General features: G+C 43.5%; 3 protein-coding genes across 4 annotated transcripts; 1 reads left to right on the top strand and 2 right to left on the bottom strand.

The window, feature by feature from the left end:
- The first annotated feature begins 1,347 nt into the window (after window positions 1-1,347).
- On the top strand, window positions 1,348-6,958 carry rack1 (receptor for activated C kinase 1). The gene is made up of 8 exons (XM_063190343.1): window positions 1,348-1,561; window positions 2,354-2,525; window positions 3,025-3,172; window positions 3,570-3,665; window positions 4,526-4,636; window positions 4,843-4,983; window positions 6,073-6,183; window positions 6,848-6,958. Exons 1-8 carry the CDS (start codon window positions 1,453-1,455, stop codon window positions 6,911-6,913), a joined length of 954 nt encoding a protein of 317 aa, XP_063046413.1. The 5' UTR covers window positions 1,348-1,452; the 3' UTR covers window positions 6,914-6,958.
- Window positions 6,959-10,514: 3,556 nt separating this feature from the next.
- Window positions 10,515-15,308, bottom strand: LOC134440347 (nucleoside diphosphate kinase homolog 5-like). The gene is made up of 6 exons (XM_063190388.1): window positions 15,096-15,308; window positions 14,705-14,836; window positions 12,221-12,426; window positions 11,684-11,784; window positions 10,988-11,106; window positions 10,515-10,892 (listed from the first exon to the last, which is right to left on the bottom strand). The coding sequence occupies exons 1-6, from the start codon at window positions 15,291-15,293 to the stop codon at window positions 10,812-10,814; spliced, it is 837 nt and encodes a 278-aa protein (XP_063046458.1). The 5' UTR covers window positions 15,294-15,308; the 3' UTR covers window positions 10,515-10,811.
- Window positions 15,309-16,517: 1,209 nt separating this feature from the next.
- Window positions 16,518-27,852, bottom strand: ankrd13d (ankyrin repeat domain 13 family, member D). Of its 2 annotated transcripts, none has more exons than XM_063190381.1 (16): window positions 26,746-27,852; window positions 26,439-26,574; window positions 26,205-26,329; window positions 26,063-26,108; window positions 24,923-25,066; window positions 24,290-24,479; window positions 22,990-23,056; window positions 22,331-22,412; window positions 21,761-21,822; window positions 21,146-21,276; window positions 20,879-21,036; window positions 20,427-20,540; window positions 19,839-20,050; window positions 18,852-18,931; window positions 17,606-17,848; window positions 16,518-17,098 (listed from the first exon to the last, which is right to left on the bottom strand). In XM_063190381.1, exons 1-16 carry the CDS (start codon window positions 26,827-26,829, stop codon window positions 17,035-17,037), a joined length of 1,938 nt encoding a protein of 645 aa, XP_063046451.1. In that variant the 5' UTR covers window positions 26,830-27,852; the 3' UTR covers window positions 16,518-17,034. The 2 variants fall into 2 exon arrangements, with proteins under 2 accessions (XP_063046451.1, XP_063046452.1); XM_063190382.1 differs by having other exon boundaries at window positions 19,839-20,041.
- Window positions 27,853-27,887: the final 35 nt, after the last annotated feature.

Raw genomic sequence — 27,887 nt, 5'->3', positions numbered from 1 at the left:
ACATTGTAATGGCATTACAGACTCATAGGTGAAGATGTGGTCATTATCATTTTAGAAGAACATACTAAAACCAATCTCAGCCATAAAGAAATGTTTCATACAATCACTGTAGCATGTGGACCAGTCTAGAGGCACCGATGGCAATTTAAATTCCCTATGCAGAGTCAATAGACCTCCCCGACAGTGAATTAGGGGTCTGACACACCAAGGCGGTAAAGCGGCGCGGAACGGCCACGGTTTTTACCGGCGTCAGTGAAAATACATTGAAACCTATCTGTCCTTACACACCAACCGGCGGTAGTCGGGCGTCAGCGGCGCGGGAGCCGGCTCCGCGCCGCGCTGCATTTGGAAAATAGAACTCGAGCGTATTTTTCACGCCGGCGACCGGCGGTGTCTCATTCAAATGAATGGCAAAGTAGCATGCTAGCTTTAGCTGTGGGGAGAGTTTTGAATAGGACTGGCCGCGCACGCCGACGCTGTCAGTGTGCAAGGCAGAGAAAAGCACGCCGGCCAAAACTAAGCAGAAAGACCGCGTTCGTCCCGTGACCGTTCCGTTCCGCCTTGGTATGTTTTGGCCCTTACATTGCTGCTTCTAAGGAGTATTCTGATAGGTCCCTGCATTTGCATGCATGTTGTTTGAGATCGAAGCCACTCAATTCCTTATCTGCACAAAGAAACATGAACATATCAGCTGGTCCACACAATTCCATGCTGTTGACGTTATGCTAGTTTTAACAGTGAAAATCCTTTTGTGGTTTAGGCCCCCCACCCATCTGATCTCTCCTCCACCTCCACATCCCTTTGAGGGGACAAGGCTACTGTTCAGCTGTCCAGCTGTTGTTGGGATTACCCAGGTCCAGGTTCAAAAGAAAAGGCGTCACTCAGGACCTTTGCAGTAACAGCCACAAGGTGGAACTGCCTCTCTGTTCAAGCCCGTGGTTGAAAATAATGCACTTATCTTCTCTCTTGCTCTCACTCCGGCCTGATCAGGGTTTTGAGGCTACATTATAATGTTCTGTGATTAGGCCTCCCATTTTCTTAAAAAAAAAAAAAAAAGATGTGATTTTTTTTAACCTCACTTTAACCTACGTTTTGTATTATTTATTTAAATTATTTCATTTATTTCATGAGGCATATTTGGCATGTTTTGACCCCCCTTCTAAATGTTGTGCATAAGCACTTTCAGTAAATTTGAAATAGATTCCATTTTATTATTTTTACAATAATTATCAGAAGAATATATCCTTCTGCAGTACACCTTAACTCCTTTACCGGCGAGGGCGCTACTAATATTACAGCTTGGGTGGTTTGACGCAGACGATTGAAAAGTTGTGCTTCCGCTTACCAACTTCCTTTTACCCGTGCCTGGTAGCGAGAAGACAGGGGGGGAATCGGTCCTCCAGGAAAATCCATGTCCATCTTCTTCTGAAAGGCACTACTAAGTTATCCAAAATGACAGAACAGATGACAGTTCGAGGCACCCTTAAGGGGCATAGTGGATGGGTCACCCAAATTGCCACAACTCCCCAATTTCCAGACATGATTCTGTCTGCATCTCGAGGTAAGGCTTTCCCGGTGAGGCCCATGCGCAGTTGGCTTCTTTGAGTTTCATGTTGCGGAAACGTATTAGCGCTTGCGTTGCATGTTGCTATTGTAGTGTAGTGTTATTTATCTTATTACACTTCCCCCGTAGTGTATCAGCCGCACTTGGCGCTGGAAATGGTTGACTTGTTGCTCAAGCAAATCGTGTATCCTAGCCGTGATGGCGTCACGTCCCCACAGGACTGGCAACAACCGCTAACGTGTGATATCCATGCTGCTGCCTGGGTAATATAAGTTGTCGGACAACTCCTATCTAATGCTAAGGCATGGAGTAGCTAAAACCTATGTATTGCTCTCAACGCGTAGACATTCAGGTCAACAGTGTGGAGGCTGAGCTTCCAACCGGTTGGGCATAGTGTGCGTCGTTGAGCAGGTTGTCTGGATATTCTAATAAATGTGCCAGATGTTGAAGCTTTCAGGTGTTGTACCATGCTCGTCAGTCTAGTCATTGCACTGCAGCATCCTTTCTACAATGTACCGGACGTGGTAATGGCAGTCAATAATGCATTTAGCTTGTAGGCTACATCTAACACAAGTGTTATTGGTCCATGACACCGGTGTGGGCACGAGGTGTCAGCATGCTTGTATGTTACCATGGCTGACTGTGCAGCCAATCTTCATTCACAATCTTCATTGTCTGGAGGTGTTTCCAAAATGTGCCATACATCTCAAGGTGAAATCAGTGTTCAACTCTTAACACCTGAAGTGTGCAGTTCTAAAGAATTCATGCTCTCTTTCTCTGTCTCTCCAGACAAGTCCATCATCATGTGGAAATTGACTCGTGATGAGACCAACTATGGCATCCCGCAGCGTGCTTTGAAGGGACATTCTCACTTTGTGAGTGACGTGGTCATCTCCTCTGATGGCCAGTTTGCCCTGTCCGGCTCCTGGGATGGCACACTCCGCCTGTGGGACCTTACCACGTAAGTAACCAATTGGACTTTGTCGACAAGTGTAACTAAGTGGTAGTTAAACTTTCCCGAAGGGAAATTCTCATATTTCTCACCACACATGAATGGCAATGAATCTTAGCACATGGAGAGCATCACTCCATCACATGTGGAAGATGTTCATTTATGCTGAATGTGAGGCTGGTTAAGGATACCTCACTTGCACCTCTGGCGATTTGTTAATCTTTGACAGTGTTGACATGCCCTTAAGTATTCTGAATGCAAGTCATATCCCGGTTATGATGACATTCAAGATAAGGAGTTTGTGAACAGTGCTCAGGGTACTAATTTCTTGTTTTACGGACGTAAAAGTAAAAAAGTAAGGATGCTTAGTATCCCGATTATATTCGGATGCTGAAGTGAATGTAAAAAGTCACTGATGGCTAGTTTGCTTCCCTTTCTGCCCAATGTTGCGCCAATGCAGCATGACTTACTGATGGTCTTTGTTCTTGTCTTTATTGGTCATCCACAGTGGCACCACAACTCGCCGCTTCGTGGGACACACCAAGGATGTGTTGAGTGTTGCCTTCTCTGCCGACAACCGTCAGATCGTGTCCGGTTCTCGGGACAAGACCATCAAGCTGTGGAACACCCTGGGAGTATGCAAATACACCATTCAGGTGGGTCTGTTTTACCAGCGAGTCTTTAAAATCGGAGGTGGAAGGAGATTAAACTGGAATTTTAGAAAGCTGATGTAGTTACAGAATTGCAGTGCACATTAAAGATGGGGCCGTTTCAGGCTGGCGGCCATCTTTCACCATTGGTTACCTGGAGTGTGGTGATGTTTACTTATGCCATCTGTATCTTTGTGATGATAAAGAGGCTGTTTCTGAACACTTGTCAGTCTAGATTTTAGTGAGTTTAAAAAAAAAATCACTCCTTTCCTCTCACTGATTCCTTTCCTCTGATGTGACAGGATGGTGCATAAGAGGTTGCCTCTTATGTACGGCCTGAAGATGCAAGTTATGAGTTTGTGTTAAATTTTGTGTTCAAATATTACCGCCCTTGGTTTTGCAGGATGAGAGCCACACAGAGTGGGTGTCCTGCGTGCGTTTCTCCCCCAACAGCAGCAACCCCATCATCGTGTCATGCGGCTGGGATAAGATGGTCAAGGTGAGTGATGGGAAGTTTTGGAAAAGGAGGGGAGGTAATTGCCGTTTTGGCTTGAACATTCGTAAGGCCTTTGGCCCCAAAATGTGAGCGAGGAGGCAACATTGTTCTAAAAAGATGCTGATTGGGTGTGTGAGTTGTGATCAAGTTAAGTTCACTTGGAAGTGGAGCTAGTAGAGGAAGTCAGTAACTTGTCTCTTACAGTAAATCAACTTCTTTGGGGTACCAGACAATCAATACAACACTATGCAACAGTTACACTATCTAGCAAAGCCACTTGCTTTAAATGGCGCACATCCAGAATAGTCTTGTGCTTCACATGTAGTCAACATGGTTAAGGCAGTCACTACAGCATCATCTGCCAGGGGCAAAAGCCCAGGTTTCAGTATACCACATGCTTGATTTGTTTAGCCGAATTCTCTGCAGCAGAGGCCCCCGGTGATTATATTCATTCACTTATGCTCTGACTTTCATGCTGACAGTCCTGCAAATATGAGGGGGCCTCTTATGTCTTCATTTATCAAGGTCGTGGTCTGATTTATGAAAGCTGGTATGGCATGATGTCTCTGTAGTCAAAGTCTTATCAAGTTTATTACAGCACACCCTGGATGTGTTGTGGTTGTCACTACAGTAACTTGATTGGCTTTTGCTCCCTCTAAACTATGGAAAGTCAAAAGTCCTCCAATTTTCTAGCGCACTGCTCCACAGAATAATTACAGCGTGACGTTTTGAGTGCCCTTTGGCATGCTATGTTTAACAGATGTGGATGTGAAACTTTTGTGTGGACAAGTTTTGCCATGTTAGATGCACAACTAGCATAATTGATAGTAGCTTAATGCTGACTCGCTGGTCAACTTTTACAGGTGTGGAATCTGGCTAACTGCAAGCTGAAGACCAACCACATCGGCCACACCGGCTACCTGAACACCGTGACCGTGTCCCCTGATGGCTCCCTGTGTGCTTCAGGAGGAAAGGTAAGATGTCACGCTGGAGACTATCCTTCCCCATTGGTTATCTGGAGTGTGGTGATGTTTACTTAATGCCATCTGTATCTTTGTGATGATAAAGAGGCTGTTTCTGAACACGTCTGTCTTAGTTTTAGTGAGTTTTAAAAAGGGAAAAAAAACCTGGTAATCACTCCTTTCCTCACTGACTGACTCCCTCTCCTCTGTTATGACAGGACGGTCAGGCCATGCTGTGGGATCTGAATGAGGGAAAGCACCTGTACACCCTGGACAGTGGGGACGTCATCAACGCCCTCTGCTTCAGCCCCAACCGCTACTGGCTGTGCGCCGCCACCGGCCCCAGCATCAAGATTTGGGTAAGATTGGAGTCTTTGTTGTGTTTAACTAGACATATTCCAACTTGGTCACCATTGCCACCATTTGCACACTTGAGACGTGATTTGTCAAGGCTAGATGGTCTATACCCATTTAAACCATTATTTACCTCAAAATGGGACCTTCTCTTCTACACAAACGGGTCATGGATGGAATTGAGTGTTGACGTTGTATTGTAACTTTTAGATGGGTGGTGTGGCAATTGTTTGCTTTAAAAATCTGATTTGCTTTACTGGTACGAGTCATTTAACACTGGCTATCTTTGAGCATTATCTGGAGTGTGGTGATGATTCTTATGCCATCTGTGTCATTGTGATGATAAAGAGGCTGTTTCTGAACACTTGAATCTGGCTATTTAAAAAAAATGCTTATCAAAGGATGGTTGGATAGCCGATGAAACTTGTTGCTTCCATTCCTGTTGTAAATGGATCTCCAAGTCCTACAGAATTGACAGATCTTTCCTGAACCCCAAAAATAGCTGTTTTGGAAAGAGTTTTCACATGGTTTCAGGTTTCCTGAAAATATGCTGGCAGATGTTTATCTTCTACTTGATTTCACAATGTAATAGTCATCACACACCCCTGAGTAGGCTACATTTTCATGATGATGAATGATTTGTAGTGCAATGGTTCCCAAACTGGGGGTTGCAGAAAGGACAGTTTTCATAAAACCATGAATATATGCTTCGTTTTAATATGACTGTTCCATATATTAGTTGGCCACAGTGTTCATTTGTACATACCTTTGTTTCCTGTGAATTTCCCATTACAATTTACAGATATTTAGCAATGTTTGGAATACAGGAGGCGGGGCTTGTGAAAATATCCTTGGATGCAAAAGAGGGTAGCAGCAGTAAAAAAGTTTGGGAACTACTGCTTTAGTGGAATGGGTCAACATGCCTTAAGTGCACTTAACACCTAATGCGTTGCGCTGGGTGCTTAACTTCAATCAATAAATGAACTCAAACTTCGATCCGAGGAAGGGTGTAAACCTGAAATGTTTGTCGGTTAAAAAGTCCAAGAAATCAGAAGTGAATCATTTATTTTTCTACAATGTAATCTCTCCACTAGGACCTGGAGGGCAAGATCATCGTTGATGAGCTGAGACAGGAGGTCATCAGCACCAACAGCAAGGCAGAGCCACCTCAGTGCACATCTCTGGCCTGGTCTGCAGATGGACAGGTATGGACTTACATGTACTACGTTAATTGACTTCTATCAAAGACTGAAGTTGCCTCTGTAACTCGAAGCATGTAAAGGTTGTATCCTTAAGCTAACTTTTAAATTTCTGAGTGGCGAAGGGCGTCATGTCAAATATTGTGGCCAAACAAAGTAACTTGCTTTAAATGAAGAACATGCAGAATAGGCTTGAGCTTTCCATGGAGTTACCATGGTTATGGCAAACTAGGCATCATCTGCCAAGGGCGAAAGCCCAGGCTTCAATATACTGCATGCTTGAGTTGTTCAGCCAAATTCTATACAGCAGAGGCCCCCGGTGATTATATTCATTCACTTAATGCTCTGACTTTCATGCTGACAGTCCTGCAAATATGAGGGGGCCTCTTATGTCTTCATTTATCAAGGTCTGGTTTATGAAAGCTGGTATGGTATGCTGTAGTCTCTGCAGTAATGCAACAATTGATCAACTGTTAGTCAATGCCAAGGTGTTTAAGAACAGGCCCATTCATCTTCATTGCCATCAGTTTACGGAATGAATTTCAAATGGGGTGCTGATATTGTAAGCCACAGTTAAAAATGCACCACAGGGTCTTTCATTTATGATTTCTTGGCTATTGTGTGTAAAATAGCATTGCTTTGCAATTAATTTTCCTCTTTCCCTCAACAGACCCTGTTTGCTGGCTACACTGACAACCTGATCAGAGTGTGGCAGGTTACCATTGGAACACGATAAACATTTATCGTGATCAGTCTAAAATAAATGGTTTTTGAGGAACAACTGTGTGATTATTCTGGGCTTAATGTCTAAAGCTTCTGAAACTATTGACGTTTTACAGCAAATCAAAATTGAAACTAAAATCTGAGGCAGTGCAGTTAATCATGATTTTGTACATGAGCTACATGGCATACTGTCCACTGACAACAGGAGTATCCATGATGGCCTGTACATTAGGTTTATTTGAAGTGCAATTACCTTGTATTGGAATTAAACTCATTTAACTACAGCAGATTTCCCAAATGGCAGTCTTTATCACCCATTTGGCATTTCAGGCAAGAGTGGTGAACGGACGGGTCAACACTAGATGGCAATTATGGCAGTAATTCAACCTAGCTTTGTATGGAGGGGGTAATGCTGATAGGTTTGCAATGGCATGGTGTAATGTTGACCCATCAAGCATGCATGCATCTGAAATAAACATTTTGATGATGCCAGCTACTTTCATAAAGAGTGCAAATTGGGAAGACAGATGGACATAGTCTAATGCATCAGCTGGTTGCTGAAGTGAGATCAAATTAGTGGAGGCACTAGATGGTGACAGCTAAATTACATCGCTACTTTGGGCCTAGTTTGAATGGGTTTCCCACTCGTCCTGGAAATTAAGAGGTTTGTTTTCCGGTCCTGGAAACTCTTATCAGGGTTCGTACGGTCATGAAAAACCTGGAAAAGTTATGGAATTTGAAAATTCAAATTTCCAGGCCTGGAAAAGTTATGGAAAACGTATTTTTGGTCAAAAGTTTTGGAAAAGTCATGGAAATCCATCCTGTGTTTCATCAATTATCTTTATGAAGTTGATGCCACGGCGTAATAAAATCTAAATGTCCGAGTTCTCGTGGAAATGTTGTCTAGTGCAGGCTGCGTCTGCCTAACCATGTGTTGCCAAATTGAGTGGGTTTCAAATAACGCATGTTGTAATGGCTCCAGGCGGGTTTCAAGCGTTTTTGGCGCTAGAAATCAGTCACACCTGGCAACCCGCCTCGTAACGCGCGAGCTAGATGTAGTGTGTGCGTGGTGGTGAGAGGTGATCATAGCTCTAATCCTAGAAAAGAAATGTGGTTCTGTACGATATTACAGCATGTCGCGAAGTGTTACTTCAACAATGCGCGGCTTAACTTTCTGAAAAGATGATCAACAATGGCCGGAGAGGACGAAAGTTGTGATTTGTCCGTCCGATATGGGCGAAGCAGCGGCACTTGTTAGCCACCTGAAGGGCAAGATACAGCAGGCGGTTACCTCCTCAGCTACTAACAGGTTAGCAGTTACGCGTTTTAAAATATTTAGCGGTTCCAGCTAATGCCAAAAGGAATACAATCCTAAGACCTGTTTGGTCTTGGTTTAATTTGCCAGATAGGGCACCGCACCAAGCGAACCTTTATGCTTTCGGTAAGCCCCGAGATTTTGATATTGATAAGCAATGCACCTGCTGCCTGCGAGTGAACTTGTCCAGTGTGCTGAAAGATTACATGAAATCCGTACAGTAGTCTATGTGCAGCTGACCGCGAGCCAAACGATTACCAATGTCTGCATGACGCGCCTGTTTTGAAATACGGTATAAACGGCAGTGTCACTAGAGTTTGAAAAAGTCATCTGTGGCTTTGTTTTCAAATCGGTCAGATCGTTGTAACACAAAATGAAACTCACCCTAGCATCTCCTTGAGTGGGCGTCAGACTAGAACTATGCCACGAACAGTGCAGTCTCTCTCGTTTTTTTTGCTTCAGCAACGACCACAACAAATGACAACATTAACATTCTTACAGGAGCTTTGGACTGTTGTGCTTAGGCAGGTGTAGTAGGCAGGCCTATGATTTCTTACTTGGGCAGGATGAGCATTATCCATCTCCATAGAGAGCATGTTGATACAAATGTGTCTTCATGATGATTTCACGACCTAATTTGCTATAGGCTGGACTAGGCCTATTCATTTTCATTTCTGACTGTACATTAGACAAGCGAATTATATAACATTGGTGAATGATAGCAGAATTAATGTAATACAACATGAAGTATAATGGTTGCTTATAGCTTGTAGTAAAAGATAACCTATAGTATGAATATGTTTATTGTTTACATATTTGTAATATAGGCTATGTAATATATAATATAATATGCCATAGTCTATAGTATAAATATATACAGTAATTACATATTTATAATATAGGCTACATAATATAGCCTGTAATATAGCCTAATACGCCCCCACCCCCCGCGCGCGATTGGTCATTGGTTTTTCGGTCCTGGAAATTCAGAAAAAGGTTTTGGAAAAGTCATGGAAAAGTCCTGGAAAAAAATTGGTGAAAAAGTGTATGAACCCTGTCTTATATCTTAGGGCGGGTCTTCCCAGTTCTATTTGGGTGTATATATTTTTTTCCCTTCCCCAAAGTGTATCTACCTAACTGATGTATAAGCAATACATTATCTACACACAGTGACAGAACAATAACACACCGGGCTCCACATATGGCCTGCAACGTCATAATGGGGCCCCCACTACCAATTCGGGAAGGCTCTGGGCCCAGGGTCAAATGCCCTGCTTGCCCTCCCTATAGCTCCACCTTTTCACACAGGCATCACATAGTTGCCCATAGTCTGACCAGGTTGCCATCTTTGATGGCACTTGTGCACATCCTAGCAACTGTTTTGTGAACATGAATACGTTCTGCCATCATTAAAAAACATTTAGAAACCTCTTAAAAGTCTGGTTTGAAAAATATCCTTCATAAAATATCTGTTTTATAAAAACTCTTTGACAAATCTGTAAACGGTGTCCAAGGTTGGAGGGAGGGGATGCTGGCAGAGGTGACTGTTGGGTTGCAGGTTTGAGCCCTGTGGCATCGAAGTGTCCCTGAGGAAGGTGCTAACTTCCCACACTGCTCCAGGAGGCTGATGGGTACCAGTAGACCAGAGCTGGGCAAATTCAGGACTGGGGACACATTTCATCTGGCCCACAGGGGGAGAGACTGCTTTTTACAAGATTTACAAGAAAGATAGCAATTGAATCCAAAGTGGTTGTCACAACATTCTAAATGGCCATCTAAGATAGGTGTCCCCAAACGTTATCATGACAAGACCCCACATATACTAAGTACAAGCAGTGACAAAGTGCGGTAACACTTCCATCATACATATGACATAACATGGTCATAACAATCTCAAAATGCAGTCAAGCATATGTCAAACATGCCAATTTCAAAAACATTTTAAGACTCATTGAGTGACATTGGTTATTGTGAAAACAGCCCTAACAATGTCAACTTTTCATGACCATAAAACATTCATGACATTGACAGATTTATGACTTGTCTGGCTGTCACACTGTTTTGACACTGTTGTCATACATATGATGCCGGCGTCAAGTACAGTGTAACCCAAGATGCAAATGTGACCAAAACGTTCCTCAGAAAGGAGGAAAGCGAAGAAGTGGTCCATTTTCCATACTCAACATCACCTGTAGGGGCTTTCTGCCAGCTGTTGAACTTAGAGATGGCCAATCCGTGTTGCCTCCCCACTGGACAGGCTTATTTCACGCAAGTGTAATGGACTTACTGTAGAGTTGCATTGTGTTTTGATATCTCCTTTATTTTAGCAGTGCACTGTAGTTGAACTTGTGAAGACTTACATCAGCTTCATGAATGTGATTCTCTGAATCTTTTCAAAAGTGGGAATTATCCCCAGGCCTGAATTTGTAGAAACAGGTCCAATATCACTCAAATAATAGTCATGACTTTTTAATTATAGTCTGTGAGAGTGAACACAATTGGAGGATTGCAGACTACAAGCCTATACATTAAAGTAACAAAATGGACCAATGAAACAAATATGAAGTGCCATGGTCATAAATTATCCGTTCAATAATCAGATGTCACTGGGAGGTTCCACCATGGCTATTTTGGGTTTGTTCGGGTTGTTGTTCAGCAGCCAGTCAGCTAGCCATGTCTTAAAGAGAACACAAACAATAAGACATCTAAGAGTGAAATAGATAATATTAAAATAATAATAATAACAATAAACGGAATAACTATAACACTCACATAAGGGTCTGTTGGCTTTCTCTTGCATAGTTCTGTTAAGCCCGTAAGAAGAGCTGCATTGACGTGTATGTCGAGATAGTCTTTACCTGCCACACCCAAGGGAATGGGCTCGATTACAGCTGCAAAAATACATACACATGAAAAATACATCAATTCAACCACTCATTTTAAATTAAAGTTCAACATTCCAACATGCTCTTTCTTGCTTCACATTTCATATGACTTTGGATGGGGAACAAAATTTGACGGTGCAAATCAACATGGAGTGTTTGACTAATTAATTTGAGTTTGGGAACTGTTTTCTGGTGTGGAATAACAGCCAACGCACACAACAATATATTTGTATGGAATTTGGGGTAAAGACTTATTGTAAAATAAAACACATTTTCACTCATGTGCCTGTAAATAGTAAAACATTGGTCATTTTGATGTGGTCTTTTCCAGAATGGCAAATGTGTTCATTTTATGAACCTGTGTTAGTACATTTGTACTAGCGTGTACATTTTTCAAGTAAAAAAGGGCGTGATTTATTTATTTGTAACGTGTATATTTGTATTTGTATGACCATTTTAAAGTGTGATGCAATCAAGAAAGTTAAGATTAAGGAAAAAAGAAAAAATCTACATAGGAGAAATAAATATATGAACAAACAAACAAATAAAAACAAGTGTGTGTCTGTGTCTGTGTTTGACTCACAATCTGGGAACATGAATTTGATCTCTCGTTCAGCAGCATCAGAACATTCGCTGCCGTGCACCGCATTCCGTAGGTCTGAAGTCCCATATCTGGCCCTGAGGCTGTTACAAAGTTAAAATGGAAAGTTCTGAACATATTACACTGTAGGTACATTTGTATTTCTATAGCTTTAAATTAGGGATGTGAACACTTTAATAGGCGTTAGTCGATTAAACATATATCAATTTTTAAAAATTATTGCCTAATTGCAATTAATCGCCAACTCGACTGGCGAGAGACCCAATTGAAATGGACATGGTGAAGTGCGTTTGAAGAGTGGGAACATTTCAATCACCCCTTTTTGGGAAACATTGAGATTTGGGGGGGAAATGCTGCTTATCAATTAATTGCAAGTTGACTCATAAGTGATAATTTGCATCACTACAGTACAAATTATGTCCTTACACTAAAGTACTGTATATTATATTTTCATTTCCATATTATCTTTCATGTCATTGTTGCAGTGTGTAAATGTGGTTGAGGAAGGTAGCCAGTTACCAGTTGGGGTGGGTTTCTTTAGCTTTTGTGCTGTTGACAGGGCCCATCAGCTTCTTCCAGACGGTGATGGCCTCGTCTCTGGCCAGCACAAGAGCGATGATTGGTCCAGAGCTCATGAACGCTGTCAGACTTGGGAAAAACATCTTCCCATACTTTTCAGCATAGAAATCGCTGCACTGTTCGGGGCTCAGCTGCAGCTGTCGTTTCTGTCATTCAACCCGAAAAAAGATCAGCAGAACAGAAGACATCTCAGTTTGAGGCTACTGAAATCATCTCAGCATTGTATGTACATTACGTTACACTTAGCAGACACTTATATCCAAATTGACTAAAAGGAACAGTCCACCCTTTTTTATTTTCACCTATTTGCAGTATTTCCAAGCATTATTCATGAATGTGCCTATCATTTTCTTCTCAGTGTTTTCAGTACTTACATTTATTGGTATCAGAATTATTAGCATAGCTTAGTCACCCCCCGTGATGCCTCGGCCACAGGGCAGTGCGGTCACAGGTGCAAGCAGGTGTGGAGCTGGAGATATCCATCACCTTTGCCTCACAGGCACCCTACTGAGCAGCGGCACCCCACTGGTGAGCGTGAAGCATTAGCCTGCTAATGGGTCTGCGACAGGAGGCACCTGTACCTCTACGGTCACGCTTTCACCCTTAGAACAGACCACCAGGCTCTAACGGCTCTACTCTCAACGTCTGGCACAGGCCAGACACCACTAACCTCTGGGTCGACCACCTTCACAAGTATAACTTTGACCTCAAGTTGACCCCAGGCTGAGGTAAGTTTGATGTTGTGGCTGATCTAGCTCTGTCACACCACACCTTGTCACATACACGCAAACTGACCCTGACCCTGCTGAACAGGACATTGCCCAGATGTTACACACACTACTACAGACCACGACAGGGCTGGCCAACATGACGATACAGCATACAGTTGCGCTCAAAATAATAGCAGTGTCTTCACAAAAAGGTGAGTAAATGGAATGATACTTGCACCACCATTAGATAAGATCAAAAAACATTGTTCTTTTTGGGTCTAAGGGTCACAGACAGTTGGTTGGACGTCCTGCAAACAAAGAATTCAAGCCATAGTACACAGTGAGGACAGTTAAGCATCATGATATGGTGATATTTTTTGCACTACGGTGTTGTGCGTACCAGGGTACCATCATTGTTTTCAGCAGTCACTGAAAACCAGCCTCAGGGGCCAGGGCACACCAGGTACAGGGCTGGATCTTTCCAAAGGCCCTACGTCAAACACTACTCACCAGGGCAGGGTCACCCAGCACTCTACAACCAGGGCAGGGGTATCCCTGGCACTCCTCATGCTTGGCCGTGAGCTTCGGCTTCCCCTGGACAGACTGAGCCCGGAATCTCCCCAGAGGCCGCCACCCAGGGTCAGGGCCTCAGTCACCCGCCAGCAGAGGCACATGAAGCAGGCATTCAACCACTCAGCACGTGCCAAGGCCCCCATCATCAAGCCCATGGAGTGGGTCAGGGTCTGCAGGCCCCACAGGGGCAACAAACTCGCCTCATATTGGTCAGCCCCTCTTACTCGCCAGCTAGGCTCAGCCACCTTCCTACTCAAGTGATGGCAGCAGGTGGCACGTAAGTCGCCTCTGCAAAGTAGCACCTCCAGCGTTCACACTACCACATTCCATTCTTCCTAGTCTCACAGGATACTTCAGCCCCTAAACTGGCACTTCAGATAGCCCCTGAGTGAACTACAGATACACCTGCCAACCTGCCACCGACAATGGCTGCCTGCCCATCTGAGACCACCCACACTTTGTGCCTCCCTGCGGCCTGTTTGCACTCAATCCCACCCTGCATACTTGTGTAGGACTTTGACTCCACATTTCATGGCTGAAATTCAGTAGGGGTGGGGGAATGTTATGTCCAGTTCAGGCCAGTTAGACTGTGCTAAAGCATTGTGTTATGCCGTTGTTAACGTTATGTTCTTCTATTACTTGGGTCTTGCACCAGGGTTCGAGCAGTCTGAGTAACTTAAGTAATGCATTTATTACTCGTTTACAAACGTGACATAAACATCTAGACTAAATACCTTCTGACCCATCCAATCAAATATCCATGTTGAAACAAATTATATGGAAAGAGGGTCTCATATTTTTGTCTTTGTACCATGTCTGGTTCAAAAGTTATGTTATCAAATGTCAGAATTTAACTAATGACTATTGCAGAGTTTCAAAGATGACCTCTGAAAAACACCCATGGGACAAATTGAGGCAATGTTAACATCTCTTATTGTGAACTAGACATGGATGAATCTAAAAAATAAAAAAAAAATAAAAAAAAAAGGTTTCAAGCACGGGGGTGCGCGTGAGCCCCTGGTGGACTAGACCCGACCGTCCTTGCATAGGAAAGTAAGATCATTTCAATTATTTACATGACCATTCAATACTACTAATAATAAAACGCTAAAACAGACAACAGGAATGAAAATGGACCTACTTGTAGTATACATAGCCCTGCTTGAAGGATGACTCCCTCTATTTCATCAAAGTGTCGAACTGCATCAGGTTTTATCAGTGCGAGAGTCCTCTCAACGTGCACACTACCAGGCATGGTTGTCGAGTTAATTTTCTGAAATGTTGACAACAATTTCGAGATAGCAGGTAAATATACTGACAATATTAACATTTCTTGTTGTCTAACATAAGCGTCAGCCTCGGCTGTCTATTTGACGTAGCTCAAAGTATCTTAGGAAGGGAACACATGTAAATAAGGCAATTTGCTGAGCTCGTTTTAATGGAAAAATGTAAATGCTCAACTGGCCAACGTATGATTTATTCTTATTTATTTTTATACATGACCAAATGATGCATAGATAAATAGATCTTACCCTGTGACGATGTGCTCTGCTTGTTCTTCCGCTCAAGGCGTTGCCTAGATACAGTATACAAATGGCTCGAGCACCCACAATGTGGCAAGCCGTTTCAATAAAAAAAATTAAAGGTGGTTTAATTGCCCCACTTTTCAACAACTTCACCCTGTGTATGTACAGGGGGTGGGCAATGAAACTGAGTGTGGGAAGTCTCATGGATAAATTGGATCACCCTGGTGGACTGTCTTCATTAATTGCACATTGCACAAGTAAGAGCAGAGTGTGAAGGTTCATTTAACAGGGCAAGAGCTGCAGTTTTGCTCAAAGTATTGAAGTGCACACTTTATGGGTGACATGATCAGAGTTCAAAAGAGGAGAAATTCTTGTTGCACGTGTTGCTGGTGCTTCTTTGACAGAGACAGAGTCTTTGTGATGTATCAAGAGCCTGAGCCACCGTATCCAAGGTAAGTGAAAGGTAAGTGAAAGCCCAACTGGGAAACTCCAATTCCCATTATCATTGTGGCATAGCACTCCACAGCACACAAGTGTTCACTGCACACTGCACACAACGAAATTGCATGTATGCTTCACCCATGCAAGGGGGCAGCCCCCAATGGCGCCCCAAGGGAGCAGTGCATCAGGACGGTACCATGCTCAGGGAACCTCAGTCATGGAGGAGGATGGGGGAGAGCACTGGTTAATTACTCCCCCCAGCAACCTGGAGGGTCGGGAGTCGAACTGGCAACCTTTCGGTCACAAGTCTGGCGCCCTAACCGCTTACCCATGACTGCCCATAATGTCTGGTAATGACTGCATACCACCAAGAGGGATGAACCACAACCCACAGGATTAACTATGGACACAAGATAGGAAGCTGTCTTTTAACTTTTAAAGCAAGTTATTGGCCCTGTCCAAACTTTTTGGGGATTTTTTGCAAGGGTGAAATTTTAAATGAGCACATAGTTTCCTCAAAACAATAATTCTGCTTAGCTTTAATAACTGATGCTGTCTTTGCATAATGCTTGATCTCATTAACAGAGTGTTTTGAAAATGACAGCATTTTGATCCCCAACTTTTATGAGATCTGGTTGTGCTTGAATACCATATTGCTCCTGAATATTAATTGTGTACAGACTCTTCGTGTTATTTTCTCTTCAAATTAAGGAAATGAGGCATCTGTCACTTCATTCAATCAACACCACCATCCGTGGTTGAAGTGCCCTTGAGCAAGACGCCTAACCCAATATAGCTCCATGGACTGTAACCATTACCCTGAAAAATTATAACTCTTAAGTCGTTTTGGATAAAAGCGTCAGCTAAGTCTAATGTAACCAAATGTAATGTTGCTTGTCAAAATATAGGACTTCAACCATGAGAAAAGTGACTTTCTTTACTGTTCTCACCTTCTCTCTTTGAAATAAACAAACAGGAAAAACTCTGTTGCCATAATGTTTCCAGAATTTAATAAATTCATTTTTCATATCATATCTGTGAACCATCAGAACTTGATGCCTCGTACAATCATCATTATTTTATGTGTAATTATATTCATCAGTTGCCTCTTTAACCCATCAACACAGAACTTTAATGATGACATTTCAAATGGCAAAAAAATGATAACAGCAGGAGGGTGGAAAACAAAAGTGACTGCATCATTCACCTTTTATAAACCTTTAACTTACATTCCTTCAAAAGTGACATTATGAATCCCTTTTTATTTCCCCTACTGATTCCCTCTTATTCTCAATCACCTGCTTCATGTCCATCCCTGTTAAGATGATATAAAATGTTCCCATATTTTCCAGAACAGTTGGAATGAAGTGAAAATCAAAAACAATAATTAAAAAAAGAATAATTTAAAATTGAAAAAGAGAGTGCAAACAATAAATTAACCTTTGACACCCCACTCCACACCCTGTACACCACCCACGCACCACTGCATGTGTGGTTGACATGGTTACTTCTCTGTGAGGGACAGCTGTAATATCCTCTCCAACTCCTCCTCCTCTTCCCTTTTCGTCCTGAAATGAGACAGAAAATATAACAGAAACAATAAACAATAAAATAAAATGAAATATAAAATAACAATCGCACAAATGTTGGGCAGAGAGCAAGCAGTTGCTTAGGTAGATGTCAAGTATGCTTTTAGTGGTAATACTAGTTAAGTGGTAAATTACTAGCCAGGCCGTGCCCTCCTAGTGACGCAACAGCTTCAGCATTGCTACCAGTCAGGTCAAGAGTCAATGCAAGTACTTTCTGAGTTCCCGCAAATACGGGAACTCCACCCACTTTGTTGGGAAGCAAACAATTTGAAATTCGATGATAATCAGGCTAGTACATTACAGTAATTGTGAGTGTGTATGCCTCACTGACCAAAACAGACAAAAAACATATACATATTTAAAAAATACCTTCAACATTTCCAGCCTCTCCTCCACTATCCTGTCGGAAATAAAGGCCCGTTCAACATCATTACAGCACCCCCTCCCCTTCTCTGTTTACTCTCTTCATCCCCCTCTTTCTCTGACCTGTCCAGTTCCTCTTGTTCCCGGCATGAGAGTTCCATGGCCATGCGTAGCTGCTCATCAAAGCTGCTCCCCAGGCCAAAACCCCCAGGCTCCCTGGATTCCCCCAGCGAGGCATAGGAGGGCAGGGAGTTGACAGCAGGGTGTGGTGGGGGTAAGCCCGACGGCTCCAGGGGTGCAGGGTCCGAGGCCTCCCCACCATCCTCTCCACTGACCAGCGAGAGGGAGAGCGACTCCTGAATTGCCCTTTTAGAAACCAAAAGGACGAAAAAGGACATCACACAATGCTTAAGCACTGTCGGTATATTTTTTTTTTAAATGAGGTGCTCTTCGGTTAAGAAAATCCCAATGTCATTTGAAAAAGCAAGCAATGTCCCTGAAGAAGGCTACCCCATTCTCATCCTCGACAATGAGTGTGTAATTGTGTGCAATTGTCAGTGTGTAATTTTATTGGTCTAGAAATTCCAACATGCATGCTTGCCTACAAAACCACCTCAGGAACGGCCCCAGCTTATCTGAAGGATACTAACAGGTGTGTTATTCAGTATCATCAGACCTAAACGTTGCAGAGCTCCATTCAAGTGCATTACACATTCTGGCATAAAGACAAGCCATGTAATATTACTACAGGAAAGAATAGTTGGGGCAGCCATGGCCTAGCCCTAGTGGCTAAGGAGTTGGTCTCTCAATCTGGGGATTGTAGGTTCGTATTCCGCCTTGACCTCTCCTTACATCTCCATCTATAGCACCTAACCCCACATTGTTCCAGGGACTGTAACCAATACTCTGATAAACAACTGTAAGCCATTTAAGGGTATTTTCCACTGCCGGTTTTCTGGTAGGCCTACAGCTCGACACAGCGCGACTCGGCTGCCACTTTTTGCTTTACGATTGAGCTGTGTCGTGCCCAATCGAAAAGCAAAAAGTGGCTGGGGCCAAGTCTCGCTGTGTCAAGCTGTAGGCCTACCAGAAAACCGGCAGTGGAAAAGAGCCTTTAGGGTCAGCTAAGCAATGTAATGTAATAATGTAGTTAACTGTTGACTGCAGTTGACTGTGAGTAGAATACTTCCTATTTCCTATTGCTGTTCCTTCATGAAGTATCGTGTCATGAAATTGGTCCCTTCCTTCTTTATGAATCGTGACATTGTTATATCTAGGGCATCTGTGCTTACACCTCATTAATAATGTCACAGATTTTTTTTTGCTTTGAATAAGAGTGTGTGCGCTCCCCCTGCGTGTAGTTAGTTACCTCTCCAGCTGAGGGTCCTCATCGTAGAGGGGAGGTTGGGAACCAGGACGTGTGTTGGTCAGGGCCTCCCATATGGTCACCTGCAGTGGGCATAGACATTTACACTCAGATGCTGGATCTCAAATGGTGCACTTGTGCACTTTAGTGTTCATGTTTCTGAGCGTATGGCATATTAGTTACGCACTGAAACATAGTGCCCAAAGTGCACAAGTGTGCCATTTGAGATCCAGCAATGGACTCATCAGGGATACTGTACATGGGAATGAGCACAACATACGTTGTGAGAAAAATCTTGGAGTTACTAACTGGAATTGAAACAGCATGACCACACACATACACTCTCTCTCTCTCTCTCTCTCTCTCTCTCTCTCACACACACACACACACACACACACACACACACACACACACACACACACACACACACACACACACACACACACTTATCAGTGTTTGCCTAACGTCAGGCTCAGGTCAGTCTGGCTACCCTGCCTACTCTTCGTTTTTTCCTTTTCCTGAGAAATTTGGAAACAAATGCAAAGCAAGTAGTATGCATATACAGTAGCACTGCTTATCGGAATAATTGGTTTGATTGTCAGTAACTTTGTGCAGCTGTACACACAGGCCTTTGATAAGACATCGATTGACAGACACCCATACAACACCTCTCTAACTTAGGAATCTTTTCCAGATCAAGCTTAACTATGATCTTTGGTGAGATAAACATTTTTTCAAGACGATTAACAGACTTGACATAGTCCTACTTCATTTGGGTAGTTTTATGTAGTGGTGCCCGTAGAGACGCATGCCTGAAAAGCTGCACGGCCACGAAACTTTTTGTTCTCCCACGTTTTGAATTGTTGGTTTCATGCAGCAGTCAGTACCATTGTGATCATGTCTACTCAGGTACTATACACAAAGTCAGATTTCCTTATCGCAAGTTGGTTTTGCGTGATGTTTGTTCAGGGTCATCATCAAACAACTCACCTGGTCGCTCTCCGTGCCAGCGTCCAGAAGGCTCTGCTGGATGGCGAACTGCAGTAGGTTATCGTCCTCGTCTCTCATAGGCTCACTACGGCTTGGCCCCAGCATGGTGTAGTCAGCAGGAGGATCAAACACAGACTGGTCGACCTCGCATTGGAGGGGAGGCGGCGGAGTGTTGCCCGAAGATGTAGAGTCATCTGTGGAGCCTGGAACGCCTCAGATGGGTAACAACAACATTAACTGTAAAACACTTCCATATACTCAACAATTGAAATTATAAATCTTTTTTTTTGCGATTTACAACAAGGATAGCAGTAATAGAAAGCAAAATGAAATGTATACTTTTTTCAAGCTTTAAATAACAATGTTTCCAATCATTTCAATGGCAGACATGGAGAAGAAAAACATTGTCTTGCTTGAAAAGTGCAATTTTCACAGTCATAATGAATACTACTAATTTGATGGTGGTGGTAAGTAAAAAGGTAAAACTGATTGACTGGTGAAAAAGGTAACCTTTATGAATGGGCAGCAAGAATTCTGGTAATAAACCACTAAAAACATTACGCAGTGCACCTTTAAATGTGTACTTACCAGTTTCACTGGCCTCAGGTGGTGACAGTACAGTGACAGAACTGACAGGCTCGTCACAGCCACACAGGTTACTGAAGGTCACCCGGGCGTTAAGTACATGGAATAACGGGATCTCTGTAAGACAAACATGGATGGAGATCAGGGCACAGGAATTATAAAATAAAAATGAGATCAAGGACGTCTGTAGGTATCGAGTGACCCACGCCTGATTAAGAGTTATGTAGTCGATGTATACCAACTGGCAAGGTGATAATCTTTTGGCTTGATGTCCATATCTCAATAAAGGACTTTTAGAGTGCCTCGGACCCTCTCTCTTCACCTCAAGGTAATAATCTTGTCAACGGGAAATTTCACTCTTACTGTACCCATCTTCACTGGAAAGTCTGAAGGCAGGCGGTTGCTGTAGTTAGGCTGTGCCTACTAACATTTGTAGATACAGTGTTTAGCCTTACCTATCTTGACTGGAAAGCCTGGTGGGAGGCGCAGCGTAATGAAGTCTCGGAGTTTGGCGAAGTGGGCGTTGGAGATAGCCATGAGGTCGATGATGGGTGTGACCTGCTCCGCCAGCGAGAGGGGATGGGCCTCACTCAGCCAGAGAGTCGCCTTAAATCTGCCAGACGTGCACACACACACACACACGGTAAGGGGTGGACGTGGTGGTGATGAGCTGTGTGTGTGTGTGTGTGTGTGTGTGTGTGTGTGCGTGCGCGTGAGCATACTTTTGCACTTTGCTGGTGAGCTCCACCGGTCGTCCGATGTCTCTGTTGTTTAGAATAAATTCGGGGTCAAAGTATTCCTCTGCTGTGATGGCTGTGGGGTTGTTTGGACTTGCACATTGAGAAACTTGACTCTGTAGCAAATGACAAATGGCTTAATGTGTTAAGAAATTTGGGTTAAGATTAGGGGATTCAATAAATATTTTTAGTATTTGATTCAATCTCTACTGAACTTTGATCTTAAGATGTTTTGATTTAGTTTTTGTATTCAGTTATTTTGGGGTCGTTGTGCCCCATTTGATAAGACAGTGAAGAGTAGACAAGAAACGATAGGGAGAGAGAGAGAGAGATGGGCTAGGACCAGAAAATGACCCAGGCCAGACCCAAACCGAGTCCCAATGGGTAGAGCTGGACTGGGACCACATTTTAGGCATAGACCAGCCCCTACCCACAACCCCCATGCTCCAATTATGATGGGTTCAGTCCACTGTATATTAAGGATGCACCATCGTACGGTGAGCTGCGCCACAGCATCCCCAAGCTTGTGATTGTTCATTCCCATCCCTGAATCTAAGGGCCCTTACGATCACAAGAAGAGAGAAAAGCAAAAGAACTCACTCCATTCTCTGCGACATGCTGCTCGGCGATACCCAGAAATGACTGCAGAGGTGTTTTGGAGCCTGAGGGATGAGGAGCAGAGGGCAAGAAAGACAAATAAAGCGAGAATTAGTACTAATACGTATGGGTCTGCATGAAGGTAACTTTAAAAAAGAACAGAGTGATATTGGCATGAAGAGAAATAGACAGAGGGACCTATTAACTCTTGGCTGAAAACACTCAACTATATCATAACATTGCTTTGATAATGTAGAGTATTGGGTAACCGATTAAGACTCAGTCATTACCATTTTGGTGGTAATGAGCTAATAACAGAGGCTCTGCTACAAGGCCATGACGGAGGAAATGTTGCATTGTTCCGTTTTCTCTTGTACACAACACAACCAAAGATACAGGTGGCATTCACTTTTGAAGCTGTTTGATTTCAAAGCGAGGCTAAAATGATGGCTAGCAGTCAATGGAAAGCTAATGGCTACTCGGCCCCTCCCAGGTAAGCGTATTGCCTGTAGTTATTTCAACTTCTGTATGTAATCCTGCCCTCTTGACTCAAGACTTTTTAGCCAGACATACCTTTACATCTGGACTTGTCTTGGTCTGATAGATGCTCTGTTCGAGATCGCGTCACCAGTTCAACATTACTGGCACTATAAACCTGGCAACAAAAATAATCAGATAGCCATGCAAGTTAGACTTCATAACAGTGTCTGTTGGAAATGTAGGATTTCTACAGTCTAAATTTTGAGTAATTTCTTGGCTGTCTAAATAAAAGCAGCGGGGCACATTCAAACCCATTTCTTCTTTCACATTTCTTATATTTTGACTATCCACTTACTATCCTTACTGACGTTACTGAACTACACTCTATACATTGATTATATTGCTCCGAACAAGCCTCTCAATCATTACATTGTTAACAGAATTAATGCGCATTCATATTTTATATTTGTTAGTCACATACTGGTTAAGCCATGCAGTGAGATTTGCTGTTTGTCAGTTTGTACAAGGGGCAGGAAAGTTAAGGACGCATGATACAAGTGAATTAGGAGCCCACTAGGATGTGACTGTAGAGTCTCCAATATAGGCCTGAAGTGTAGGGGGAAATCCTGGTTTGTGTTCATAGTACAGCGCTTGGAGGACTTTATACAATTTGAAGTGGCCCCTCAAATGAAAAAGGTTCCCCATTCCTGCTCTAGGAACTTGTCTCTCCCTTTGATTGTTTCTACATTTACCTTGGCTTCATATCCACTGACAGCCTCAGACTTCTCAGAGCGCCAGCCCCAGATACCAGACTTATTCCTGTGGAAACACACAATAAACACCACATTAGATAATCACAAAGCAAATCATTGGATTCATAACACACGGCAATATCTATCCAACATCTGTCCTCCAGTTGCCTCCTATGTACTCTGGCCGAATGAAAAAGGCAAAAGGACACAGGAGGGATGTCAACAATTAATCGATGAATCGAATTTAGTTGATTAAAATGTAAAATTAAAATGTATAAACTGCAATTAATTGCCACCTCAACCGCCATGAAAAAGGTAAGAGGTGGCAGGAGGGAAGCAAGATAGTGTAGTGATGGGCCTGCACATCACGTGGTGCTCAATTCCTTCATCCTGCCTTCATGCCTTCATTTGTTAAGGGGCATCCTTGCCTTTATTTCAATAGGACAGTATGAGAGGTGACAGGAAGTGAGTGGGAGAGAGAGATGGGAAAGGCTCTGCAAATGACCTGGGTCGGAATCGAACCCGGGTCGCCGGTGTAGCAGTGCAGTGCCCAGCCGATTGAGGCACGGCTGGGCCCCTTCATTTCTTCATGGTTTCCACCCCGGGAGGAGGGGTGAGAACAGAGGAAACAAGGATGTGAGGACAAAGTAATTATGTAATGCAGTGGTTCCCAAACTATGGTACGCGTACCCCTAGGGGGTACGCAAGGTGATGGCAGGGGGTACGCGAGAAAATGTTGAATTTTGGAAAAAAAAAAATGCAGGAATAAAATCAATAGCCTTTAATACTCGAATCAGGCATGGACATTGATGGTTTGGGTATTTCATGGGTATTGGTTAAATTGTTTCCTTGTAAACATTTATTTTTCCATGGGGGTTAATCGCAAAATCAGCGTGTGCGTGGCACATCTCTGTGTGTTCCATCTCCTCCTGTCTGCATAGTGCAGCATCAAATGAATGGCTATTGTTAATAAACAAAGCATCATCACGTTACTTTCTGGAGTTGGTAAAGAGTTTCTGCGGATGGAGCTGAAATGCTCCAAGTTTGGGAAGTAAAAAGTTTGGGAAGCACTGATGTAATGGAATGTACCCACACCACATCAACCATTTGTGGAGACACACACGAGTAGAAACACAGGCATTTAACCAAGTTTTCCAGACTTCACAAAAAGCTGACAAATGGAACGTTGGGAGAAAACAAGTGAGTTATACATCGATATTTGTGTGTGTGTGTGTGTGTGTGTGTGTGTGTGTGTGTGTGTGTGTGTGTGTGTGTGTGTGTGTGTGTACCTAGTACTTACCTCTCAAAGGCGATGTTGCGCGTGTTGAGGTGCGTGGACACTATGGGTGACGTGAGTCTCTGTGCAGTGTTCTCCTGTGAGGGCAACATGGCGTCGAGGAGAGAGGAAGTGTCTTGGGCCGAGAGGGACAGGGGCTCGGTGTACACCACCTGCTTGTCATGATCGACCTCCATGACCACCGCACCCCCCTCTACCATCACCACAAAGAACAAACAAGCAAACACATTCCTACTGTCAGAGGTGTTTCTATAAGGTCGGGGATATGCTTGCTGTGTGCCTTAAATTTGGCATGCAACCGTGTACACATAGTTCCTTCAAGAGGATTGGAGTATTTTGCACGATACTTGAGGTATGATCTAGGGGGCAGATAGCCAACAGGGCTCTGATTAATTGTTTCCGCCATTGTTGTACCGCAAACTCAGCATGGAAGTTTGGAAGATCGCCTCTCGCGGCTTTGTAAATATTGCACCGTACGCACGCCTCTGTGTGCATCGTGACTGGTGCTCTATCGCATGCAAAAATTACATAAAATTGTTCATGCACGAAAAGTGACACCCTAACCGCTTACCCATGACTGCTTAGTGTTCTGATTCAGGGAAAGACAAAAGAATAGTGTTTTTGCCAGGCACTAACCTTCACCCTTAAATATGTAGCTTCGGTGGCCCTTTAGCCAGGTCATGTGTTCAAACCCCAACAAGGTGGTGTCGACCCGCAGGCACGAGCCACTCTTCCAGACGCGATACACGTCGCTAGGGCACACCTTGGACACCAGAGGGACTAGAGGGAGTCAACAGAGAGAGGGAAACTGACAGGTTCAGGGCACACCTTTGGACAGTGGTTTTCTGTTCCAACTTGTACACACCAGGGAGACAGTTGGGCAAGTTAATGCTTTACTGATTACACATGTTACTGTCTTTTCATAGTTAATTACTTCTGTAATGCATCAATCCCAACACTGACCAACGGATAAGTGGAAAGGGAAGGTTTAGAACACACCACTCACCTCAAGCACCAACTACTTTTACTGGTTTTTATTCTACTTTTTTGCACTACATCCTTGTATTGTCTACTGACTTTCATATTGAATGCCTGACCACTCAACATACTCTTGTGTGTATTTTTGTAGAAGAACAACATCTTCACACAGAGGTGTAAAAATAAATTAGAAGTAAATTCATGGTGCAAGCACAACCCTAGCACATGATATTACATAGTTGTTACACCATCTACTCCATTGTACCTAATGAGATAGATAGACTGTGTTGTTATTGAAAAACACTAGAAACAGTCAGCTGATCGTAAGAATAGCGTAAGCTCTACTAGTTACTCAGGTAAGTTACCTGTGGTGGAAGGAAACGGTGTTTCTTTGTCGACTTTTACTGTTGACACCTCTGCATCAACTGAAGACCAGTTTCTTGTATAGATAGACAAGCATAATTGGTCGGCAGATTCCGGTTCTGATCTTTGCACACTTTTACTTAGGTCACTACTGGATTTGCAGAGACTTAACAAGATGTCAACTAACTTAATCATGTACAATAGCTGCTGAGAATAAAATGCTTTGAATTAATTTCTCCCAAAAATGGGCAATGTAATTCATGTTGTATGTGTTTGCCTGTGCGCGCGCCACTCACTCAATGCAAGTGATTCTGTTGAGGGTACAGTGGGGCGCTGTCCACACCTTTGGTGCTGAAATGCTAAAGCGCTAAAAGGCTATGGGGGCTGGGGTGTGAGTGAGTGGGGGTTGATTAAAATCTGTGGGGGGAGACTCACCCCAACTAGTGAACTCCCACTTCATCTCCACGTAGAAATCTCTCGCCTGTAAAAGCAAAAAACATGACCATGAGTTAAATGTAATCATACTGGACACTGGAGCACGTGGGTCTAAAAAAAAGCACACTCGCAAAGCACATACTTGACGCAGTTTGCTCAGAAGTTCAGGTATTCCCGCCAGCCTCTCCGTGGCCCTCTTGTACTCCCGATATTGGAGGACCAACTGCACGAGCTCTGGATCACCCGTGCTGACCGCCTCCTGCAACACTTCGAACACACGAGAGTAAGAGTCCTTTACAACTTTGGCCTGTGCTCACACATGGCTGATGCGCAAATACGGGAAATGGTTCGTAGCCTACCTTACTGGGCGACATACCTGTCCAGTTTTGCGCATTACAGTGCGTAGGATCTGCATTGTGTCTGAGCAGTACACGCGTGGATTCGAGGTGCCCCAGGCACACTGCCAGCTCGAGCGGGGTCCGCCCGCGCGGGTCCAACCTCTCCAAATCTTGCTGTTGGCATACGCATCAAGGCGCGCGCACACACACACACAGGCACAAACCATCAAACTAATTGTGAAATCAAAACACAACTGAGCAAGCCTGAATAGCAGCGAGGCGCGAATAGCAGCGACGAACCTCAATGAACATAAACCAAATCCAGCATGCAGATCAATATCTTACCTGATCTGTCTGCAGCTCCCTGTCCAGTTGTTGATATTGATTGTTCCACACCAAATAGTGCAATGGAAACGCTTCCTGGGCCATAGCAGATAATGACGTCCACCAGACTACAAATTAATCGGGATTCTCAGTTGAGATCTTCAAGTCAACCGCTGGTAACATGTAACCAGTGATTCACCACCCACCCTTCTACTCCCTTCGGGGAAAAATACCCTGGACCGTTTTCTTCAGCCGCTGGACCATAGGAGGCTCTGGCTAGAATAACATGCTAACTTGCACCACTGCCAGGGCGACTTCAAAACAATTTCATGACAGTTATTTTAGTAGCCAGATGCATACCGCCTTATGCATCCTGTCCAGTTCACGAAGCGTAACCACACGAAATGTTCATATGGGGTTCAAAACCAATAGCTTCAGTTCATAGCTATTGCCACTGATGCAATATGAGAAGCCAGTAAGATTTTCGAAAATGCAAAACGCATTAGCTAATAATTATTAACTAAAGGCGTTTTAGTCCTCACCATAATGTCTTGGTTAAATCACCAGTCGTTCGGCAAGCAATCTCCAATGAAGTTAACCCTGCTTCCTACTGTGCTCGTGCTAGCATGCTAGCAGTCCCCGGACGGACGGAACTCATGCTAGTCTAGTCCAAAACCCTTCACACACAAAACAATAGGTGCGTCGTCACTGTAAATGAGGATTAACGGCGATGCGGATAGATGTCCGTCACTAATAACACATTTACTTTGTGAATTACGAGTTGAGCTCGTTCTCTAGTTGGTGATGACAACCCGCCAGCGGCCTTGTTTTCATTGTGCATCCAGGTCTCTCGAGTTGACAAATCCGAATGCGGGGTCAGTGATGGATGGTTTCGGTTGTTCTATTATTTTAAACGGTAGTACTAGAGCTCTAATAGTGGCAGAAAAGTTCTGCAGTGACTTATCTTGGATCCTCTCGAGGAATTGTCTTCTGATGAACCGTTTTAAATGTTGTAACAATCCGAAGACACTAGTAGGGACAGAGACAGGCTCTCTCAAGTTGCAAAAACTAATTGCATTATTTATTTATTGACATGGCTCTGGCTCCAGGTAACAGCCAGCCTCACGGTATGAAAAATGGAGGTGGGACTCAGGTATACAAAA

Source organism: Engraulis encrasicolus, chromosome 23 (genome assembly GCF_034702125.1).
Source record: "Engraulis encrasicolus isolate BLACKSEA-1 chromosome 23, IST_EnEncr_1.0, whole genome shotgun sequence".
NCBI classification, from domain to species: Eukaryota; Metazoa; Chordata; class Actinopteri; order Clupeiformes; family Engraulidae; genus Engraulis; species Engraulis encrasicolus.
The sequence above is the reverse complement of the archived record's forward strand: the minus strand, read 5'-3'. Positions and strand labels throughout refer to the sequence as shown.